At 48.8% G+C, this 18,899-nt stretch overlaps 1 protein-coding gene across 14 annotated transcripts in view; it reads right to left on the bottom strand.

Annotated features, from left to right (window-relative positions):
• The window catches only part of RIPOR2 (RHO family interacting cell polarization regulator 2), a 221,709-nt gene that overhangs the window by 19,986 nt on the left and 182,824 nt on the right, over positions 1-18,899 (bottom strand). For 10 of the 14 annotated variants that reach the window (XM_057304845.1, XM_057304846.1, XM_057304844.1 and 7 more), the window contains 7 exons: positions 14,434-14,477; positions 13,116-13,241; positions 12,730-12,878; positions 11,250-11,379; positions 6,906-7,568; positions 3,787-3,977; positions 1,408-1,579 (listed from right to left, as the gene is read on the bottom strand). In XM_057304845.1, coding sequence (XP_057160828.1) covers positions 1,408-1,579; positions 3,787-3,977; positions 6,906-7,568; positions 11,250-11,379; positions 12,730-12,878; positions 13,116-13,241; positions 14,434-14,477 — 1,475 coding nt within the window. Of the gene's footprint in view, positions 1-1,407; positions 1,580-3,786; positions 3,978-3,998; positions 5,175-6,905; positions 7,569-10,698; positions 10,849-11,249; positions 11,380-12,729; positions 12,879-13,115; positions 13,242-14,433; positions 14,478-18,899 lie in introns of those variants that run through there. The other 4 variants (XM_057304847.1, XM_026511267.4, XM_044388672.3 and 1 more) reach the window with 3 other exon arrangements.

The raw sequence follows: 18,899 nt of genomic DNA, 5'->3' as shown, positions 1-18,899 counted from the left end.
ACAGGTCGTTGGCGCAGCACAGAATCCGGCTCAGCAAGGCAACGGGCTGTGAAAACCGTCTCATTCAAGTGGTTGGGGGACAGAGAATAGCTCTAAGTAAACCATAACCCTTGCCTATTTTGGTCTGAAGAAAAAAACTGCACCTCTTGCCAGATTGTCAGTAAATGGCTTACAAATTCGACAGTCAACAGAAGAGATCAACTGGGATGTTGGCCAACTTAGTGGCAAGAGTCCTAATTGCCAACCAGTTTCCCACAGTGTCTGAGGTGACTTTGCGTTTCTTTATTCGTGGAGGAGAAGCATACGCTACGTCTCAACGCCAGGGTATCACGGAGGACGCACACTAACCCACTTCTGGCCTTGCTGGGACCCCTTCCTCCTTACCCTGCCTCTTGTCTTCCAGTGAGTCCCCTGCTCTTAGGAGCATAGTTCCTCCTTTTTTTTGGCACCCTTCCTGCCCGGCCAATCCCCCTGAAGGCCATTACATTTGCTTTCACATTCTTATCCCGTTCCCCACACGTTTAAGTAGGCTGGAGCGGACAGGCGACCGGGCAAGGAGGAAGCATTTAAGTAGGTGCTCGAGGAAAGTGCTTTGTTCAAGAGAGCTGAAGCACTTCCTGCAACAAAAGAATTTCGAAATATTTGCTCCACTGCTGCAAAATCTTAACCGGTAAACAACGTGAAATGAAAAGAAAAATAAGTCCCACGGTGTCCCAGAATAAGAGCTAACTGGTGATGATAATGGCCTATGAAAGCAGTCTTTGTCATTGTTGATAAGTATTTATTCAAGATCTGGAAAGCCGGGGTTACATGCTCTAGCATTTTGCCTTTAGCTGTCCAGGTGGTAGAAAGCTATGTCATGTGACAACTGCACATTAACTTACGCTCAGTAACTCTGGCTTTCAAAGTCCATTCATTTGTAGATGCGGTGATGTTTTTCCTTAGTCACGTTACTCTTCTATCAAATGATTTGAGATCAAGAGCTAACCTATTACCTTTAGAAGTGTGGAGAACTAGGGGATGTCTGGGTGGCTCAGTTGGTTAAGCATCTGCCTTTGGCTCAGGTCATGATCCCAGGGCCCTGGGATCGAGTCCCACACCAGGCTCCCTGCTCAGTAGGGAGTCTGCTTCTCCCTTTCCCTCTGCCGCTCCCCCTGCTTGTGCTCGCTCTCCCTCTCTCTCAGTTAAATAAAATCTTTAAAAAAGAATCAAGTGTGGAGAGCTAGGTTTTAAGCTAGAAAACCCAGGGTCCAGGGAGGATGGCCATGCCCATGAGAATGTTGGCGTTGGCCCAGCTCAAAGGACTGTTCTGAATTTTCATTTCTCTGGCACGCATGAAAAAGGAAGCCCACATTCTTGGTGCATCCACAACTGGGGCTGTAGAACAGAGGCAGTCACCAACCCTACCTGAACGAGCTGGGTGCAGTACTGAAGGTGCCTGACGATGGTGATGTCCAGGCTTTCATTTCCTGTGGTCAGCGGCAGAGGGCTTCCGGCCACGCTAGTCCCGACTCCCGTGTCTTCTGTCAGCGCTTCGCTAAGGTGCCCCCTGGCTTCGGGGTGTACTGATCTGTAAGTGCTGAACCAGGAAGGGGAGCGAGTTAGTTTCTTTCAGCGTGGAAACCACAGGTCAAGTCAACAAAACTCATGGAAGGCCTCCCATGGCGCCCACTGAAGCAGAGGCTTTGCTAAGCCTGCCTTGAAAAACTGAGACACCTTTCAAAAACTACTCTGGATTCAGCCTGGTCATTGATTTGCCTTGTTAAAAGATCATGCAAACAGATTGCTTCCAGAGTTCTCTGTTTGCTGCCCAAGCACAATGAGCCATTTGTAATGTTGGCACACCAAGGAGTCTCCGAGACGGGTTCTCATTTTGCACTTGTTACACTTTCGTGCTCTGTGGATGGGGTGCTTTGCCAAATTTTCTGGGATTAAACTGTCCTCTATATTTGTGGTTGCCCCAAGAGCAATACCATTAAGAAGTAATGTCAAGACTTTTTCTTGGCCTCATATCAATTGCTACTTGAAGAAAAGGAGAAAAGGAAAGCTGCCAGCAAGAGACATGATGTTCTGCCCCAGACAAAGGCTAAGAGGGGCATTTGAATCTTTCCAGGAAGGGCTTGGTTCTGCCTCTCATGCCTGGTTTCAACCTCACTGGGCAGCTGTCTCAAGTTGTATCACGATGGGCACCTACATTTACAAATAAAATCTGTTGCGTCTATTATCCAATTTTGTTCTGAAAATTAATCTGTGTGGGAAAGAGGGAGTAGTTGTCTCATTTCACACATGGGAGGGCTGACGGGCACAGATATTCACCACCATGCCCTGTTACACGGCCAGGCAGCGACTGGGCAGCTGGTGGCTTCTGGGCTCACGCCCCCAGCCTCCATGATTTAAAAAGATTGTGCACCCGAGCTTAGAGGTGTTGAATGCTTTACTCCAATTCACAGTTGCCTCCGAGGGGGAAAGCAGTCTGCTTGTGTCCAGCCATCGACACATATTTAAAACACGCACACAATTTTCACAATCTCCCCTAAACCCGCTGATGACATAAAGTTGATCAGTTTAGACAATATCAACGGTCTATAAAATGTACAAAACCCACAATGTTTTTATTGTTAAAATGCTTCTGACGGCAACAAGAATAAGTTTAGACTGATGTCTGACTTCAACATATCATGTAACAGCTTAAGCTAACAAGTAGACGGATTTTAGGTTTAGAAGCATTTCACAAGTTCGATCAAGTCAAAAAAATCTCCTGGCAGAATGTAGGAGTGTCATGTCAACCTTCCATTCATTGAATACATGCCCTCGGCTTGCTCAAGGGATAAATTGTTTCTCACTTTATCATTTCCTGATTTTGGAAGAATGAGCCCACCAGGGATGAGAAAGCCCTCAACAGTGTTATCATAACATCACCCGCAGAGAGGTTTGTAAAGAGGGACAGCTAGAGCTCCTTGTAACTTGAAAACCTTTGCATAACACGTCAAAAGTAAAGATGGCGGAAATCCAGCCTTTCCTCTGGGGAAGCATGTGCGTGTATGTGCGACTGTACTTGCTTTGCCTCAGCTGAGGTCTCAGAACGGACCCCAGACTCTAGCTCCACACAAGTTCTGGCGTCCAGGAAAGACTGATGGAGGTCACACTATTTCACCTTCCTCCTCCCTTCCCACTGCCTCACCCCTGCCCGCCCCAGAGAAGGTGCGTTTCCCCCCTGGCCACCGATGAACAAAGCAATCAGTTCTCAGTGATCAGTTGGCCATCCCTCATTCTAAGGGAAATGTGTGCCCCGGGCTGCAACCTGGCTTTGCTGCGAGCCCCAGTGAGCTTGACCTAGGGCTACGTTGCCAGAGGGAGCAAGCCATCAACAGGTGGAAAACCGGAGTGCAGCAAAATAAGAGAGAAATAAGACACTGAGGGAGGAGAACCAAGTACCAATGACCATCCAGGAAGAGTTCTCTGGAAACACAGCATATCTAGTTAATTTGGAATTAATTACACTGGGGTCAGGTTGTAGACCCCAAGCCCTCCAAGACGTACATGTGCACACACACAAACACTCATACAAACATGTCCCCTTCATTTAGGAGGAAGAAAAGCAATTCGTTTTTCCTGAAACAGCACAAAAGAGGTGAACGATATTTAAAAATTGTCCTCGACAATAAAAGGGAACCGAAAGCCAAGTGGCCATTCCGGTGGGGAGTTTCTGTCTTCCTGGGGAAGTGCCCAGGTGCCGACCACTGTACAGGTCTTACAGGTGTAAGCAGATACTAACTTTACACTTACCTATTCTTCTCAGTCTCAGTCTCAGTGTCGGAAAATACTGAGTCCGTGCCTCCGCCAACATTACAAACCTCATCACCGTCCTCCTCCTCCTCGTCAAAATCAGAGGTGTTCAGGAAATCAAAGCTTTCTAAAGCCCTTTCAACGGTAAGACTTAAACTGGAAGACCGGCTGCGGCTTCCGGCCGGCTTGCACTGCAAAGGCAGAAGGCATCGGGGAGAAGATCAACATATCCAGAAGCAGAAAACACAACACGCAAATTCAACTTGAGATGCGACACTTTCCGTTTTTTTCAAGCTTTTATTTTTTTGTTGTGGTTGGCGTTAAAAAAAATGCATTTGAAATCTTCATATAAAAAAAAAAGTACAATGATGGATAAAATGACACAGAATCTGGGGTATGTTCCAAAATCATCTGGAGGGAAAGAAACAGGGAGAAGAACAGACAAAACAAGACTGGCCAAGAGTTGACATTGTGGAAGCCGGAGGGGGGGATGGGCACATTGGGAACCGTGATAGGATTCTCTCTACTCCTGCCTGAAAGTTTTACAATGAAAAGTTGAGGGAATATGACAGCCCACAAAGCCCTGGGAAACAGAACGGCTATAGCCCTCCCTCTGCCTCGTGCTCAATCCCAAAGAAAATACAACCAGCAGACAAATCTAAAGAGTCATGCGGTCAATGCCAAATGCTAACCAATTTGTAATGCTATGTGGTCATGTCTGCACTGTACCGAGACAGAAGCTGGCTGCCCAAGGAACCTGTTCTAAAGGGTTAACGAAACCAACCCCAGAAAGAGAACACAACTCAAACTCACCCAACTCACACTCCCTACGTAAGTAGACTTCAATATTAATTTTACATTCACAGCATATAATTTGCTTTGCACGTCGAGGAGAAAAGGAAGGGCATAGGGGCCACAGGAAGGAGCCCTGTTTCCTCTACGGCTCTGCGTCTGCAGGAACAAGTTCCATGGCTTCCCTGACCAGGCCCTGGAATTATGTGAGCACACCCATTCTGGAATCTGGAGAATTCTCTATTGCCGAACACAGACAGAAGCGTGACAAACAGAATAATGCCAGCCGTTACAGGCACAGAGATGGAAAGACGTCCTTCCAAGTATTCAAGAGGACGGATGCTGGGGCGGACTGAACGGGACCAGTCCTGCAAGGCAGAACCAAAGGTCCTCCGTCCAGTGGCACTCCTTGCTCACTTCGTAACACAAGGCAGGCAGCGCCTTGCGGGGGTCTGTCTCTGAGACTCAAGATGGCCCCAAAGCACAGGGGAAACCGTCTTTCAGGCTTTTTAATCAGAGCTGTTTCTTTCACCCTCAGCGATTCCGTCCCAGAGGTGGCCTCATTCAGTTTCTGATCCTCAAGAGGCTTTAGCATCCTAGGATGTGAAGGGGGGACAAAGAGAAAGCTTTGTCTAGCTGACGCTTTCATTCTGGCTGGATCCACAGCCACTTGCCCCAGACCTAAGCTCGAATGCTGTTTTCAACCTCAGAGAGAGAGAAGGAGCCAGTCCAGATGCAACTTACTTCTAGGGCCTTCTTTCTTACTGAGCTATCTGCCGAACGTGACCTCACACAGTAGGATGTGTTTAAACATTGATCATAACAAAGGGATGGACACTTAAGGATTTTAGAGGCAGGATCGTGCTGGAACAATAGCAGACTGAACTGATACTCTGGAAAGAAATCTGTGACCACCAGGTTTTTATAAGCCTAACAGATGGCTTGCTCCATGTTCGCTGGTGGATTCCGCTACTTCTCAGCATCTAGATGCCTGGAAATGGGAGCTGCTCTCCCCACTCGCTTTCTCTGAGGCATTCACTGTAGGTGGGGTCAGTTGTGTCTTTAAATTTCACACCTTTTGTCCACTAAGCAAAGCTGCTCAGCTCTGCAGACAGGATTTTGTGAAGGGGGTAGAAGATGTTTACACTGAGTATTAGACAAGTAGCCTCCATGCATGAGTCCTGAGCGGGGGCTCCTGAGAAGTGTTTTCCAGAAAGCAGATTCAGAGAGCCCAGGCCTGCTTCTCAGAGCCTGTTCCTGCAGCTGAATAGTCTGTCATGAGCACTGGAAGACCTGGAGAGTTGGGGCAGGAAGTCTCATCTGCTCTGGGGACAAACCCCCTTTGGAGATAGGTGAGCACCACTGAGAAGGATAAGTCTAGAAAAGCCTTGGAAATGAGCTTCCGTGTGCCCTGAGAAGACCACGTCTTACAAAGTCGTACAAGGCGATGAGACAGCCTTCTGTGGGTTGAATCTCGGCTTGCCCCTGCACCTAATTTTCAAGCCCATCTGATAGGACAGGTCACCGAGAGCTGCTCTTTCGTGGAAACAGACCCAGCTTCTCTTCTGTATGGCGATACCAGAGTGGCAAAGCCAAGAACGCAAGAGGTGGCAGTGGGATTCGGGACAAAATCAGGTTCTGTCTTTCTGTGCAGTGTTTTAAAAAGTTTAATCTGTATGCCTGGGGGCAACATACGCCTTCTCGTGTAGCAACAATAACCTCATTCTGAGGTCCTCCTGCCTGAGAGGAAATCACCCCTCGCTCTCCCCCCACCCCGTCCCCCCTGAGCCGTCGGATCAGGAGCAGGGTTGAGAAGGTTATCTCTGCTGGCGTCCGGGGTCCCTGGTTTCTAGAGCGCAGGAGACGGTGATTCGTGGGTACCGACTCACTGACTGGGACCAGACCAGGCCAGAGAAGGGGGCGCGGGGGGAGGCGGGGGGAGATGGGGTGGGGAGATGGGCCCGGGGCTCCACATCAGGCCGGCCTTACTCTTGACTTCAGTCAGGAAGCGGCTCTACCCGGTAGCATCTCGGTGAGATTACGGGGCTCAGCGCGCCTCCCTTTCGCATTTGGCACTGCGGGGACTAGCTCGGGGGCTGGAGGAGCTCACACATTCCTCAGAGCTACTCATCTTAGAGAAACTGGTCTGCCGTGAGGGAAATAAAAATGGACGCGAGCTCCCGGCGGTTAAAAATCAGTGCTATCCAAATGACGACTGTCTCGGTTCTGTGACGAAACGGTAAAACACAGATCCGCTACTTCGGAGAGAATGTTGGCTTCGACACCTCTCTCCAAACCTAATCCGATTTCCCTACAACGGTACTTACTTTCAGGACGTCATCCAAATGCAGGACCTCTTGGTTCAAATCCCGAAACTCTTTGTACTGCTCTTTATGCGGCTCCAGAGCCAGGAGGAGCCCGCTGAACGCATCCTCCAAGCTTCCGTCCAGGAAGGCGCGACAGCCTTCGGACTCTCCGCCGACAGAGCCCTCCAGGAGCAGCTTCTCCGCGGCCACCGGCGCCTCCGCCGAGGTCAGCCTCTTGACCAGCTGCTTCGTGACGTTTCCTTCGAAAGCGTCCAGCTCCACGGGCTTGAGCTCAGAGGCCTCGTCGGACTGCCGCAGCAGCGCCTCGGCCACGTCCTTCTGCAGGAACAGGTGCTCCGAGCCGCCCCCCGCCTCGGGGGTCCGGGGCCCGTCTGCGTCCTCCTCCGCGTGGGGCTCCGGCTCGTGGGCTTCTCTGGAGCGGTTTCTGGAAGACGCTGAGCCGGAGTCGTCCGCGCGCTCGCTCTGGGAGGCCAGGCTGCTGTGGTCCAGCTCTGCGGGGGTGATGGTAATTTCTGGATTTGCTGAGCCCGTGGTGGACAGCGAGCCGGCCGGGTTGGGGGGGAGGGCACAGTCCCCGTTGGACAGGTTACTGGAGCTGAGAGACAGGGGCGTTTTCTCGCCAGCTGCCTTTCCGTGTTCAAAGACGTCATCGGGTAGATTAGACTGTGGGTAAAAGGCATCTCGTTATTATTTTAAATACAAATGATGTGCTCCGTGTCATTTATTTCCAGACAAGATGCCAGGCAATGAAAATACACAAACAGCACTTTCATAATATTAACATGTCAGTTGTTGATTGTGTGTGTGCACACGTGTGTGTGCGTGTGTGTGTGCACGTGCGTGCGTGTGTGTGGTTGCACATGCGACAAAAGAAAACAAGCCCTTACAAACCATTTCTGCTGTTGAATCTAGGTGAAAGTTCATTATTCTATTCTTAGGTTTGACATTTTTCTAAAGAAAAGATTGGGGGAAGGGAGGGAACAGAGCCTAGTTTCCTAAAATCCAGGATCTCACAGTATTTGGCAGCCATGGTTATGAGTAACACTACTAATTTTTTTTCTTTTTTGGCATTTATCTTAAAAGACTTTTCAACACTCATGCTAGTTCACTCAAAAGATGTGATGCTTTGTTCTGCTTCAGTTCTCGTAAATTATTTGAAAAGAATTTTACCCACAAATTCCAAGACCTTGAAAATGTTCTATTAATTTAGTAACCATGCCACAAATAACTGAAGGCCAGAAATATACTTGCAGAGCCTCCGTAAAAATAGGAGAAAAAGACGAATAAGCTTGAACATCTCCCAGGACTGCGAAGCCAGAACTCTGGGGGCTTCTTGAAACACCCAGTCCTCTTGTCAAGCCGACCCGGGCTGGGTCAAGAACACTCTGTGATTCATGAAGCAGAACTCAGAAGGGAGAGAGGTTACAAATATCCAGGTAATCAAGATCATTTCATTTTTATTTTTTATTTTTTTGCAGGCATTAAAATGATTCCCAAGTCATCACCCCCACGCTGTGGTCTGGGCAGTGTCTCAGCGCCAAAAGCTGCTCCGTGGAAAACGTTTTCTAGTGTTGGAGATCGGCTCCTTCGAAATGGATGATTTCTCTTGGGTTCTGGATTTGATCTTTCAAGTAAGCGGTAAGTGCCAAGCTAATGCCTATTTGAATGCTAGGGGAAGCAAGGAATGATCACAATAGTGCTGGAGAAAAGCCCAGGAAGCAAGAACGTTCCCTCCAGTGAAATGGGAGCACACAGAAAGACCAAAGCTCCTCGTCCTCCCCAGCAGTGTTCCTGGTCCCACCAGGGCTGGATAGGGGGCCCCTAGATCCTAACACGTGCAGTTAGTTCAACCCAAACTTTCCAATTCTCATCTGGTTGGAGGGAGATTCATTTTAACCACGGGATGAGTAAAAGGATGTGTCCCTGGGGCATTCAAGTAACGCCTGTAGGCTCAGGGCTGCCTCTAAAGAATGTTTTCGTCCATTAATGTTCCCTGAAGTGTGCTGCTCAGAGTCCAGGGGGGCAGGGCTGAAGGGGAAGGAGTTCTGGAACCTTCTCAGCAGCTGTGGAGGAGCAGGTGGGGCTCCAAGGGCTCATGGTTTAATTCAGTGTCCTCTGTCCTGTCTGCCCCCCACACCTTCTGCCTTGAGGAGAGAGAAAGGGGGATCTTCTGGTGGGAACAGGGGTCCCTTAGGCATCTCCCAGAAGCCCTGGGTCCTCCAAGTGGTCCTGCCCCATCTCATCTCATCTTCAAAGCACATCCCCTGGCAGCTTGGGGTGGTGGGAGGCCCTGGTCAGGGCCTTAGTCAGGATTCTTATTCAAATTCCAAAGTCCGTCTCTCTTGGGCCTTATGTTCCCAAACCCGATTTGCACCTACGTAAGTGGCCAGCGTGGAGTTAGACGGAGTTGAGACGCTCTGCTCAAGGGGGCTTACGGTGTGCCAAGGGGACGAGCCCACAAACGGGCACACAACAGTACGAGGCAGTGCGTTCTAACAGTGGCATGGCATCATGTGGCGGGACTCCAGCACGGGGAAGGCTGCCACCTGGGAGACGGGGGTCCCAGAGCTCAGCCCCGCAGAATGGGGAGGTGTCAGCGAGGAGGTGGAAGTACCTTCCAGAAGGAACAGTGCGTGTGCACCGATGGAGGCTCCTGAAGGGCGTGGTGCAGCTGGAGGGCGGTGGGGGTTCGGGGGCTGGAGCAGAGGACCAAGAACGGGAGATGGCAGGCATGGCAAGCTGCGCCAAGGGCCAGAGGGCTACAGCTGCTCTGAGGAACCCGCCTTTATCCAAGGCTATGGGAAGCCATCGAGTTTTTTCTAATCTTGCTCTCATTTAAATTATGCTTTTAAAACCCCTACCGACTCCCTCCATGACTCACAGTATCTGAGCCTGAATGTACGCAGTATAGCAATCGTTACGTATGCAACTGCTTCCGCTATATATCCGTTTTTTGGTCCATGTGTTCATGCACACTTTCCTTCTAGACTCTTCCTATTTGCCTCCTTTCCACTAGGTTAGCCTGGCCCTTCTCACCTGTGTTTTGTAATTCAACAAATTACATGCAATATTATTATCATCAAGTAGGAAACTTTTTAGTCCTTTCCTTTCTGGACATTCAAAGATGACTCCTTCCCCCAAAGATTCCTTTGATGTCTGTGAAGACCAGACTCCTCGTGTCTGTATGTACATCTGTTGTATCGTCTTGTGACAGGATGTACGACAGAGAATGTAGCTTACCTATTGCATTCCTGACTACAAACAAAAGAACTTCTTTCACTAACATAGGATAAAATCAACGACACTACCATAAACTAACACTAAGAACCTCTTTAAATAAAAATAGCTCTAGGAAAATTGGTGTGATGCCTTCTGACTCCCTCGCACGCCAGGCAGTGAAGGCTACAACTGTGCGTAAAGACTGTCCTCAGTGATGAACTCGCTTAACTTGGGAACCAACACCTTCTTTGACTGTGAGTGTAATTGTATTTTTCAAAAATGATAATCTTGTTACCATGGATATCTTTGCCGCGGCGGAGGAAATCTCGGCACAAAAGCAGGGCTCACGGACGAGAGGGACAATCCGCGTCTTTGACAAAGGCACATGCAGGACCACACTTCCCGCCCCAGGGACAGGACAGCTGTGACCACTGCCCCATGAGTGAGATGGAGGAGAGGAGAGGAGAGGAGAGGAGAGGAGAGGAGAGGAGAGGAGAGGAGAGCCATGCCGAAGCAAACACGCCCCGAGCCCCGGAGGCAAGCACTGCACGGCGAGCAGGCCACCCACACTCACAGAAAACTCTAGCTCGGCCTTGGGTCTCAGCCTGAGGGAGGGCAGGTCACTGAAAGAGCGGCTGCGGTACAGCTTGGCAAAGAAAGTGTCCTGCAAGGCACTCAAGACAGACAGCCGCCGCGGCTTGGCTGCTGAAGGATGCAACCACCTCTTCAGAAGTCAAAGCAAGATGGCGGAGTTAGCGGGAAGCATCCGTTACCATGTTCCGTTAGCGTTCTAGCAAGCATCTCTGATTACGACAACGGTGCCGTTATTTACATCTGTTACTCTAAAAGGCTGACCTCAGAGAATCTCCAGAAAAGTCTACATGTTATCAAAGCAGTCAGGGGGGTGAGGGGAGAGGGAAGATGGGAGGTTTACCGCCTGCGTGCAGATGGCCGAGGGCCTCCTGGAATGCGCTGCTCTTACTACTTGATTAGGGCGAGCTCTGAGATTAGCATTATCAGGAATTATTGAGAACCCCTAACATCGGATGTCAAGCGTTTCACATACTGGGTGTAAGCCCTGCCGAGAGTTCGACATGTCTCCTCCAGAAATCACAGTGAACTTACGAAGAAGGAGTGATCCTTCAAAGTGGGTGTCTCCGGGGTGCCCTGGCTGTACATGGACATTCTCCTCTGGAGGGCTGCCGCCTTGTTCCCAGCACCCGAGGACGCGGTCATGTCCTCCACGTCGAATGGGCTGCAACAAAACAGGTTCTGTGAATGCATGCTCGTTCAAGTCCCCCTAACCAACCCCCGGACTGCAGGCTGAGAAAGCACCTCATTATAACTACCACCTTACACACACATAAAGTCAACTCAAACCCGTGGGAATTGGTCTGGCAGAAAATACGCCAAGATAAAAGAAAGTGGAGCAGAAAACGGAGCCCAGACCCACCCAAGGGACCACAGATTAGCATCACGGCTTTAAGAACAATTTATCTATACACCTGGACAATAAACCTTTTTCTTCATTCATATTAGAAATGTAAACATATTAACGCTGTCCAACACATGATGTTGAAGTCTGTAAAAAGTCTTTGAGCTTTGCGGGGACAGATGCGTTAACAACACAAGAGAGTCACAGGTTATTGTTCTAAAGAAAACAAATGTAGACTCCCATTCGTTTCATCTGACGCGGAGACTCCTGAGTGACTGGGAGGAGGACAGTCTGTCCACCGTGACACTTATCATCATGCCATCCGGTTCATCCCGCAAGACAAATGATCTTGCGTTCGATACGTCGATGACTACGAATTATAAAGAGGGAAGGCCGGGCAAAAGGCACAGACAGTGTCTTGTGACAAGACAGTAGCGTCTTCGCTGCTTCCATGGCTCGCCCTCCATATTGGAAAGGGGACCCTGAACATTCGTGCTCAGCAGGTCACATTTACGTGGTAATACACCAGGGGTGTCGTATCGAACGTTGTGAGCAACCGAGTTTAATAACACACAACCTTTCTCGTGAGACGACCTCAGAAAACCACCTTTGAGGTTACTGCTCTGACGAGAGGTATCTCTTGCCCTTTGGAAATGTTCTATTGGAGTGGAGCGTGAAGGATATTGAGAAGTTTCCCAGAGCAGCGTATGGTTCACGAGCTACAGCGGGACAGACGATGAAAACACTGTAGCAAGAATCGGGATCTTTCCGAGGGCGAAATATCTCCTACTGGACAGTTATTTTCCTTCCAAATTAGCTTGCTTAAGATCTATATTCTACATATATATCTATATAGATATATAGATATATTTAAAGGTTGACAGGGAGGGAAGGCAGCAGGACAAAATATTTTAAATCTGAATTAGAAGAGAACAGTGATAAGACAGAGGCGTCTCCAACTTATGGAGACGACGCGCACGGACATCATCTGCTGAACCAGCGGATAGATCCTCGGGCCAGCGAGGTTCCGACGCAGCTCTCGGTTGGACCGGAGAGTCTCCTTCTGCGACGAGCTTCCTGGGGACTCTGACGGTCCAAGCGCCACCCTCCGAACAGCCCTAGCCTGCAGCAGGGATTTCTAACGTGACGGAACAGAAGAGGGCGACTTACTACCAGGTGATCTCCAGGCTCAGTTTGATGGTGCCGAGGTCGTTGATGTCAACGGCCACCACCTGAGGTCGGGCGGCAAACAGCTCTTTGGTCTCGCAGGTCACGCTGCCGACCAGCAGGTGCGTGGCAAGCCCTTTGAGTTCTGTGACCTGGTGAGAGAGGGAGAGGGAAGCCTTACGGGGAGCGTGGGGGAAAGGCCAGGCACGCTTCCCCCGGGTTCTTCTCGGCCCGCTCTGTGTGGGAGCAGCGGTCTTCGCCACGGACTTGGGGTGCAGAGAGGAGTCTGCGGGTGGGGGTAGCGGGCACAAGTCGTGGACACAGACCCCCACCACGGGCCACCCAGCCGTGCGGCGGGAAGACAAGGAGCGGCGGAGACGATACTGAACCTTGATGGAGATGAACCCCACGATCAGGGGCAGGAACGCCACTTCCTCCCCATCCCAGCTCTGCTTGCCGTTGGCTTCTATCTTGCCTTTCAGTTTCCACCTCTGTCGGCCGTACTTCATGAAAATCTGCAGAGAAGACACCACACGTCAGGGTCCAGGGCACTGGCCCGCCTTCCCCACCCCAACACCAAGACAAAAAGGCAGGAAAATAAAGCAGCTGCCGCTCCTCCCCTTCTCTGTCCTCCTCCATCCACTCCCTTCTGGTGGGTTCTTCCAAATTCCCTGGGGCCTGGGGGGTGGGGCAGATGGGGAGTGGGGAGAGGCTTTCAAGGGGAAGTAAGGTCTGCTCCCCTCCAAGAGGCGTGGAGGGCCTTCTGTAGTAAAAGGTCATCACATGGCGTCCTTCCGTGTCACTGTGGTCATGGGGACCAGTTCCTCCCCCCATGAGTCTACTAGAACAGTCACCGTACTCCTCAGCTCCTTCACAGGGAGGAGAAACCATCAGCTAAGATCCACTTAGCAGCCAGAAGCAAGAAGTAAGACCCCCTCCTCCTGGATGAGGAAGACAGAGCTGGACAAGGATTTTGAAATCCGACACAGTCCCGCAAGAGGGTCTCCAGCTCTCCTTGCTCAGGCAGGAAGATACTCCTCCGCCCCCTGCCCTCCCCACGAAGAACGATCACAGAGGGTTTTGGAGGAGACAGTTCGATGAAATAATTAAGGGACGTTCCCTTTTGAAGGGGGAAAAGATAAAAGGCTTTTTGGCTTTATGGAGTATATCTTTATAAAGAAAGGTCTAGATACTAGTGTTCTTCAATCCACGGTATTTACGAGCACTCATGGTCTTGGGTTGGCTCTTGCATCAGAGAAAAGACTGCTACCAAGTACAACATTGGGACACTAGAGGAAAAGACGAATATGGATGTACAAGTAAGGGTCGCTGAAGAGCCAGGTTAGGTTGGCTGCGTTCAGAACTGCACAATGCTGACAGGAGAGCGTGTCCTTCTGTTTTTAGGAAAATCATTTAGGGGCGAAAGGTCCCGATGTCTGTGCATTAATCTAAAATGGTTCAGCAAAATAACAACAACCATAGCAGTAATAATAAAGCCAATGTCATAATGTCAAAAATTGGTGTCTGGATGAAGAGTATGTGGGGGTGTCTATCTCCAAACTTTCCCATTGGCTTAATTTTTTTTTCCAAATAAACGAACATAAGAGAGAGAGAGAAAAAAAGGCAATTTAAGAAGGAAAATAATGGCCACCTGACTCCTGCCCCTCAAATCCTCAAGTCCAACCCACAGACCGACAGGATACTTACCTCGTATTGATCTCCAGGACAGAGGCGAGCGAAACCAGCCAGACCTACAAGCAAGCAACTGGGATATGAGGTGCAGAACAGACTTCCCCTCTTTACAAACCACAGTTACAAACCCAAAGCATCAGACCTTTGGGAAAGCTCATGCCAATAGTTTTGGGGGAGAACCTGAGGACACAGCGATGACTGGGAATTCCATCTATCCCAGCCCAAGAGAACATTCCAGGCTGGGTTATTTAAAGACACTGCTTTTTGGGGCAAAGAAGGCTGTTGGGCAGGGGTTAGAACTCTATGTACCTTTGGCCCACTGAAGATCCACCCAGATTCCAGGATCAGAGAATTAGGGCCAGAAAGATATATTCATTTATTTACCCAAAATATTCCCATGAACATAAACGGCTGTCTTGTTTTTCTTTCTGTCCCAAGATTTGTGATTTCTGATAAGGGCCTCTCGTTTGCTTGAAGATTCCACGTACCCTTGCCTCTCTCCAATTCACTCATTCCTGTTTTCCTTTTCCTATTTACCCGGCAGAATGATACCACCATTTACTGTGTTATGAAACCACGTGAAATGAATTGTCATCTACACAAAGCCAGTGATTAAGAAAACTAAAACCAACCAACCGAATGACAACAACCCGCATCCCCCAAACGGAGATGGGGCTTCCCTTCGATGGCTCCTCATTCCTAGCTGGGTCTGCTCAGTCCGAGATCCGCCCCCCGTCTGCTGTAGCAGCAAGAACACATCAGGTCACACCACCGTCGTGGGACATCTCAGGGACCCTGGGTTTCATCGGTCTCTCTCTCTTTCTGCAGATATTTATGGAGCCTCCGCGTGTGGGAGGATCTGCGCACTAGGGTAACAATCTGCAGATGAAGAGAGACTTCGCCGTTACCCAGAAAACAGAACAAAATGTGGTTCAAGTCCACGGGGATGAAACAGACAAGGAGCAGAGGCAGTAAGAGGAGTTAAAGCTAAAGCTGATTTCTGTTCTATCGACCGGCGAGTCCTCTCCAGATATTAACTCCAGTTCCTTCACTTTACAAGGGGGGTCACAACGTCCACCTCACAGAACCCTTTGTAAAGACAATCGATGGCAATGATCGTAAAGACAATACGTGGTCACGATTATGTATTTGGGAGTGGGGGTAATAGCACTGACGGAGCACGCGCCAGCGACAGCTCACTTAAAAGATGGTATCTGTATGAAAAGACAGCAAACTGATGCACATGAGAGAGGGGACAGCAATGAAGAGACAGTAAAAGGAGGGTTTTTTCCCTACATTTTGAATTTTTGTAAGACTGTGTCACTTATATAATTAAACAAGAAACTCTATCTCATTTAATGTAGGATAGTTTCATGGAGGAAGGTGGCATTTGAACAACAGAATATCACCACCGGCAAATGAAGGGGGAGAGGACGCTTCTGGGTGGAGCGAGTGGCCTGTATTCACTCAGCAGTATTTCCGGAGGGCCTACCGTGTGTCAAGCATGAATAAAGGTGTGGGGAGGAAGGTACGTACACAGTAAATGCAAGGGCTGAACTTGTCAGCAGAGACCTATCAGCAGTCCTGGCTTTGTTTCTGTGCCAATCACAAAGCAACGTCCTTTACCCTAATAGGGACCCCAAGACAACACTGTAAGCAAGGAATGAAACAAACTCAATGAAACTGGGCAAACTCTTTAGTACTTTCTCATTTTCTAATGAAAAGAACCAATACGGTTTTATGATAAAGAATTCCAGTTACATGAAATAAGTCAGGCTGAGAAAGACAAATACCATATGATTTCATTTATATGTGGAATCTAAAAGAAAAAACCAAATGAATAGACAAAAAGCAGAAGCAGACCCATAGATAGAACTGATGGTTGCCAGAGGGGAGGGGTGGGATGATGGGCCAAGTGGGTGAAGGGGAGTGGGAGGTACAGAGTTCCAGTTACACAATAAGTAAGTCCTGGGGATGGAAAGTGCAGCATTGGGAGCAGAGTCGATGGTACTGTCAGAGTGTTGTACAGGGACAGGCGCGAGCGACAGTCATGCAGAGCACAGCACAGCATATGAACTCGTCGAATCACTATGTGTACACCCGAAATTAACGTAGCATCGGGTGTCAACCACACTTCAATTAAAAAAATTCAGTACAGATGTTTAGATATCTTCAATAAGGTAATGTTTATAAAGTAATATTAAGTAAAAAAGCAAAAAAGGCAAAATTCAAAACCTATGTAGAGTGTGACCTCTACTATATAAAAATGGATCCAAAGGAAAAAATTATAGAAAAACATATCAAAGTGCTAAAATAATTATCTCTGATAAGGTGAGATTATGAAGAAAGTTACATTTTTTACATTAAATAGTAATTTTTATTGTGTTTTTTCAAATATCATGTATTTATTTTATAGGAAAAGACCTAAAAAAGATCACGTATGTTGGCTGGCAGGCAGCATATGTGCAGAGAAAAGGCGATTTGGGTATTCATGACAATTTTTACAAAGTTTAGCACTGGTGGAGCTATTATATTATGACTTTAAACTTTTTGGTCTATTTGCCCGTATTTTAAAAAATGAGAAAGTACCATTTAAAAATTTTAAAACAGATTCGAGAAGAACAATCCCTCACTTTTGATAGAGGTGCCGGAGAGGCAATAACTGTGAGTAGCTGGTGCAAGAGCAGCCCTGGGACTCTTACATTCCTTCACGCACAGGATGTCCATTCCACCAACAGACCCCTTCGTGCCTCAGTCTCCTCAAGCTGCCGTTTAAGACCTTTGCGTTCTTAGTTGTTTTTATATTAGTTTAAACGTGATTTAACCCATGGAAAGAGGATGGTACCACACAACGTATTTTGCCTTCTGTGAGTAGCCCCGTGGAGCTGTGAGACTGCGGAATGCATGACTCTGCTCTCCGCCCATCTCAAGGACACTCCAGGGTTAAGAGCACAGACAAGGTCCCGGGTGGCTTAGAAAAGCACCTGCTGTAACCACTTTCTGTCAGTAGATGGCAGCAACTCACCAGCTCGTCCTGCCTCGCTACCCACAGAGCAGGTCCACTGAGGACGGTTCTACCAACCAGAAGAGGCCACTTTAACAGATTGCCTGAAGTAAGAGCAGAATTTAGAAAGTCAATGCTCACTAATCGTTTTCTGGAGGATTTAATCTTTTTTTTTAGTACTTCAGAAAAAAAGCACTATTGACTGGTTTTTATAAATCAGAATTGGCGAGACACCAATTTTAAGAAAATCCAAAGTGCAAAGGGGCACCTGAGTGGCTCAGCTGGTTGAGCAGCTAACGCTGGGTTTCTGCTCAGGTCATGATCTCAGGGTCATGAGATTGAGCCCCGCATCCGGCTCTGTGCTCAGCGGGGAGTCTGCTAGAGGAGTCTCTCTGCCCCTCCCCCCACTCGCGCTTACATGTTCTCTCTCTCTCTCTAAAATAAATGAAAAAACCTTCAAATAAAATAAAATAAAACCTGGGCAAATTAGTTGAGGTCTCATCTGTTGCCAGTTTACCTGTGCATTTACAACAGAAGCTGGTTAAAACAAAAACTAAAAACCAAGAAACTGACCTGGTATCAGTGTGGATAAAGTATGTAAGGGGGAAAATGCTTTGAAGGACTTTTTCCCCCTTTCAACATTACCAGAAATTTCGTATCTGAACTTATCCAAACGGGAGAAAGGTACTTGGTAGAGATGGTTTTAGAGCTTATAAGCCCAGGTCATGAAAGCACAGTTTCTAGAAGTTGCTTGCAGTGGCATCCCCGCCCCCCCCCCGCCCCCAGGCACTGATTACCAGCGCCCTGCTGCAGACTGGCACGAGCCAGGCAGAAGCAGGACTGCTGCTACACTTCCTAAGGTTCTAGCCGCTCGTGGAAGCCAATCACCGCGCTGCTTGCGAATGGAAACCAACGATGGGGCAATTACAGTTACAGCTTGCTGTCTTGCCAACCTGGCCAGAGGCCTGCGGGGATTTTCACAGCTGGGCAAAGCTTCCTGTCTTCTCAGTAGTTTTGTGATAACCGTTGCACGGTCTAGAACGCTTTTATCATGGCTGCTCTGCAGACCGTCATGGGGGTGAGCGTCCAGGGGAGGGCGGGAGTGGGGGGCTTTTGTTTCTACGGTGCACCTTTGGCTGTGTTACTATAAACACCCATTACTGATAAAACGGCTCTTCTCCAGCCTCGTTGGGAAGGCCCAGATGCTACAGCACGTAGGCGCCCACCTTTCCTTCCTTTGCTCAGAGACTTTTCTGCTGGAAGAATGCTCCCTGTTTTTGCTAGTTCTACGATGACCTTCCTTTCCAAAGATAAAGCAGATCACACATGCTGACAGCATAGACACACAGAAAAGGGTGGCTGGGTATTCTCGACAACGTTAACAAAGTTTTGCACCGGGTGGAGCGGTGATGAAGGTTAGGAAGTCACACTTTCCGCTCCAAGGAAAGGAGCCAAGCAGCGGCACAGCCAGGAGTTC

This window comes from Ursus arctos, unplaced genomic scaffold (genome assembly GCF_023065955.2).
Source record: "Ursus arctos isolate Adak ecotype North America unplaced genomic scaffold, UrsArc2.0 scaffold_31, whole genome shotgun sequence".
NCBI classification, from domain to species: domain Eukaryota; kingdom Metazoa; phylum Chordata; class Mammalia; order Carnivora; family Ursidae; genus Ursus; species Ursus arctos.
This window is presented reverse-complemented; position numbering and strand designations above follow the sequence as displayed.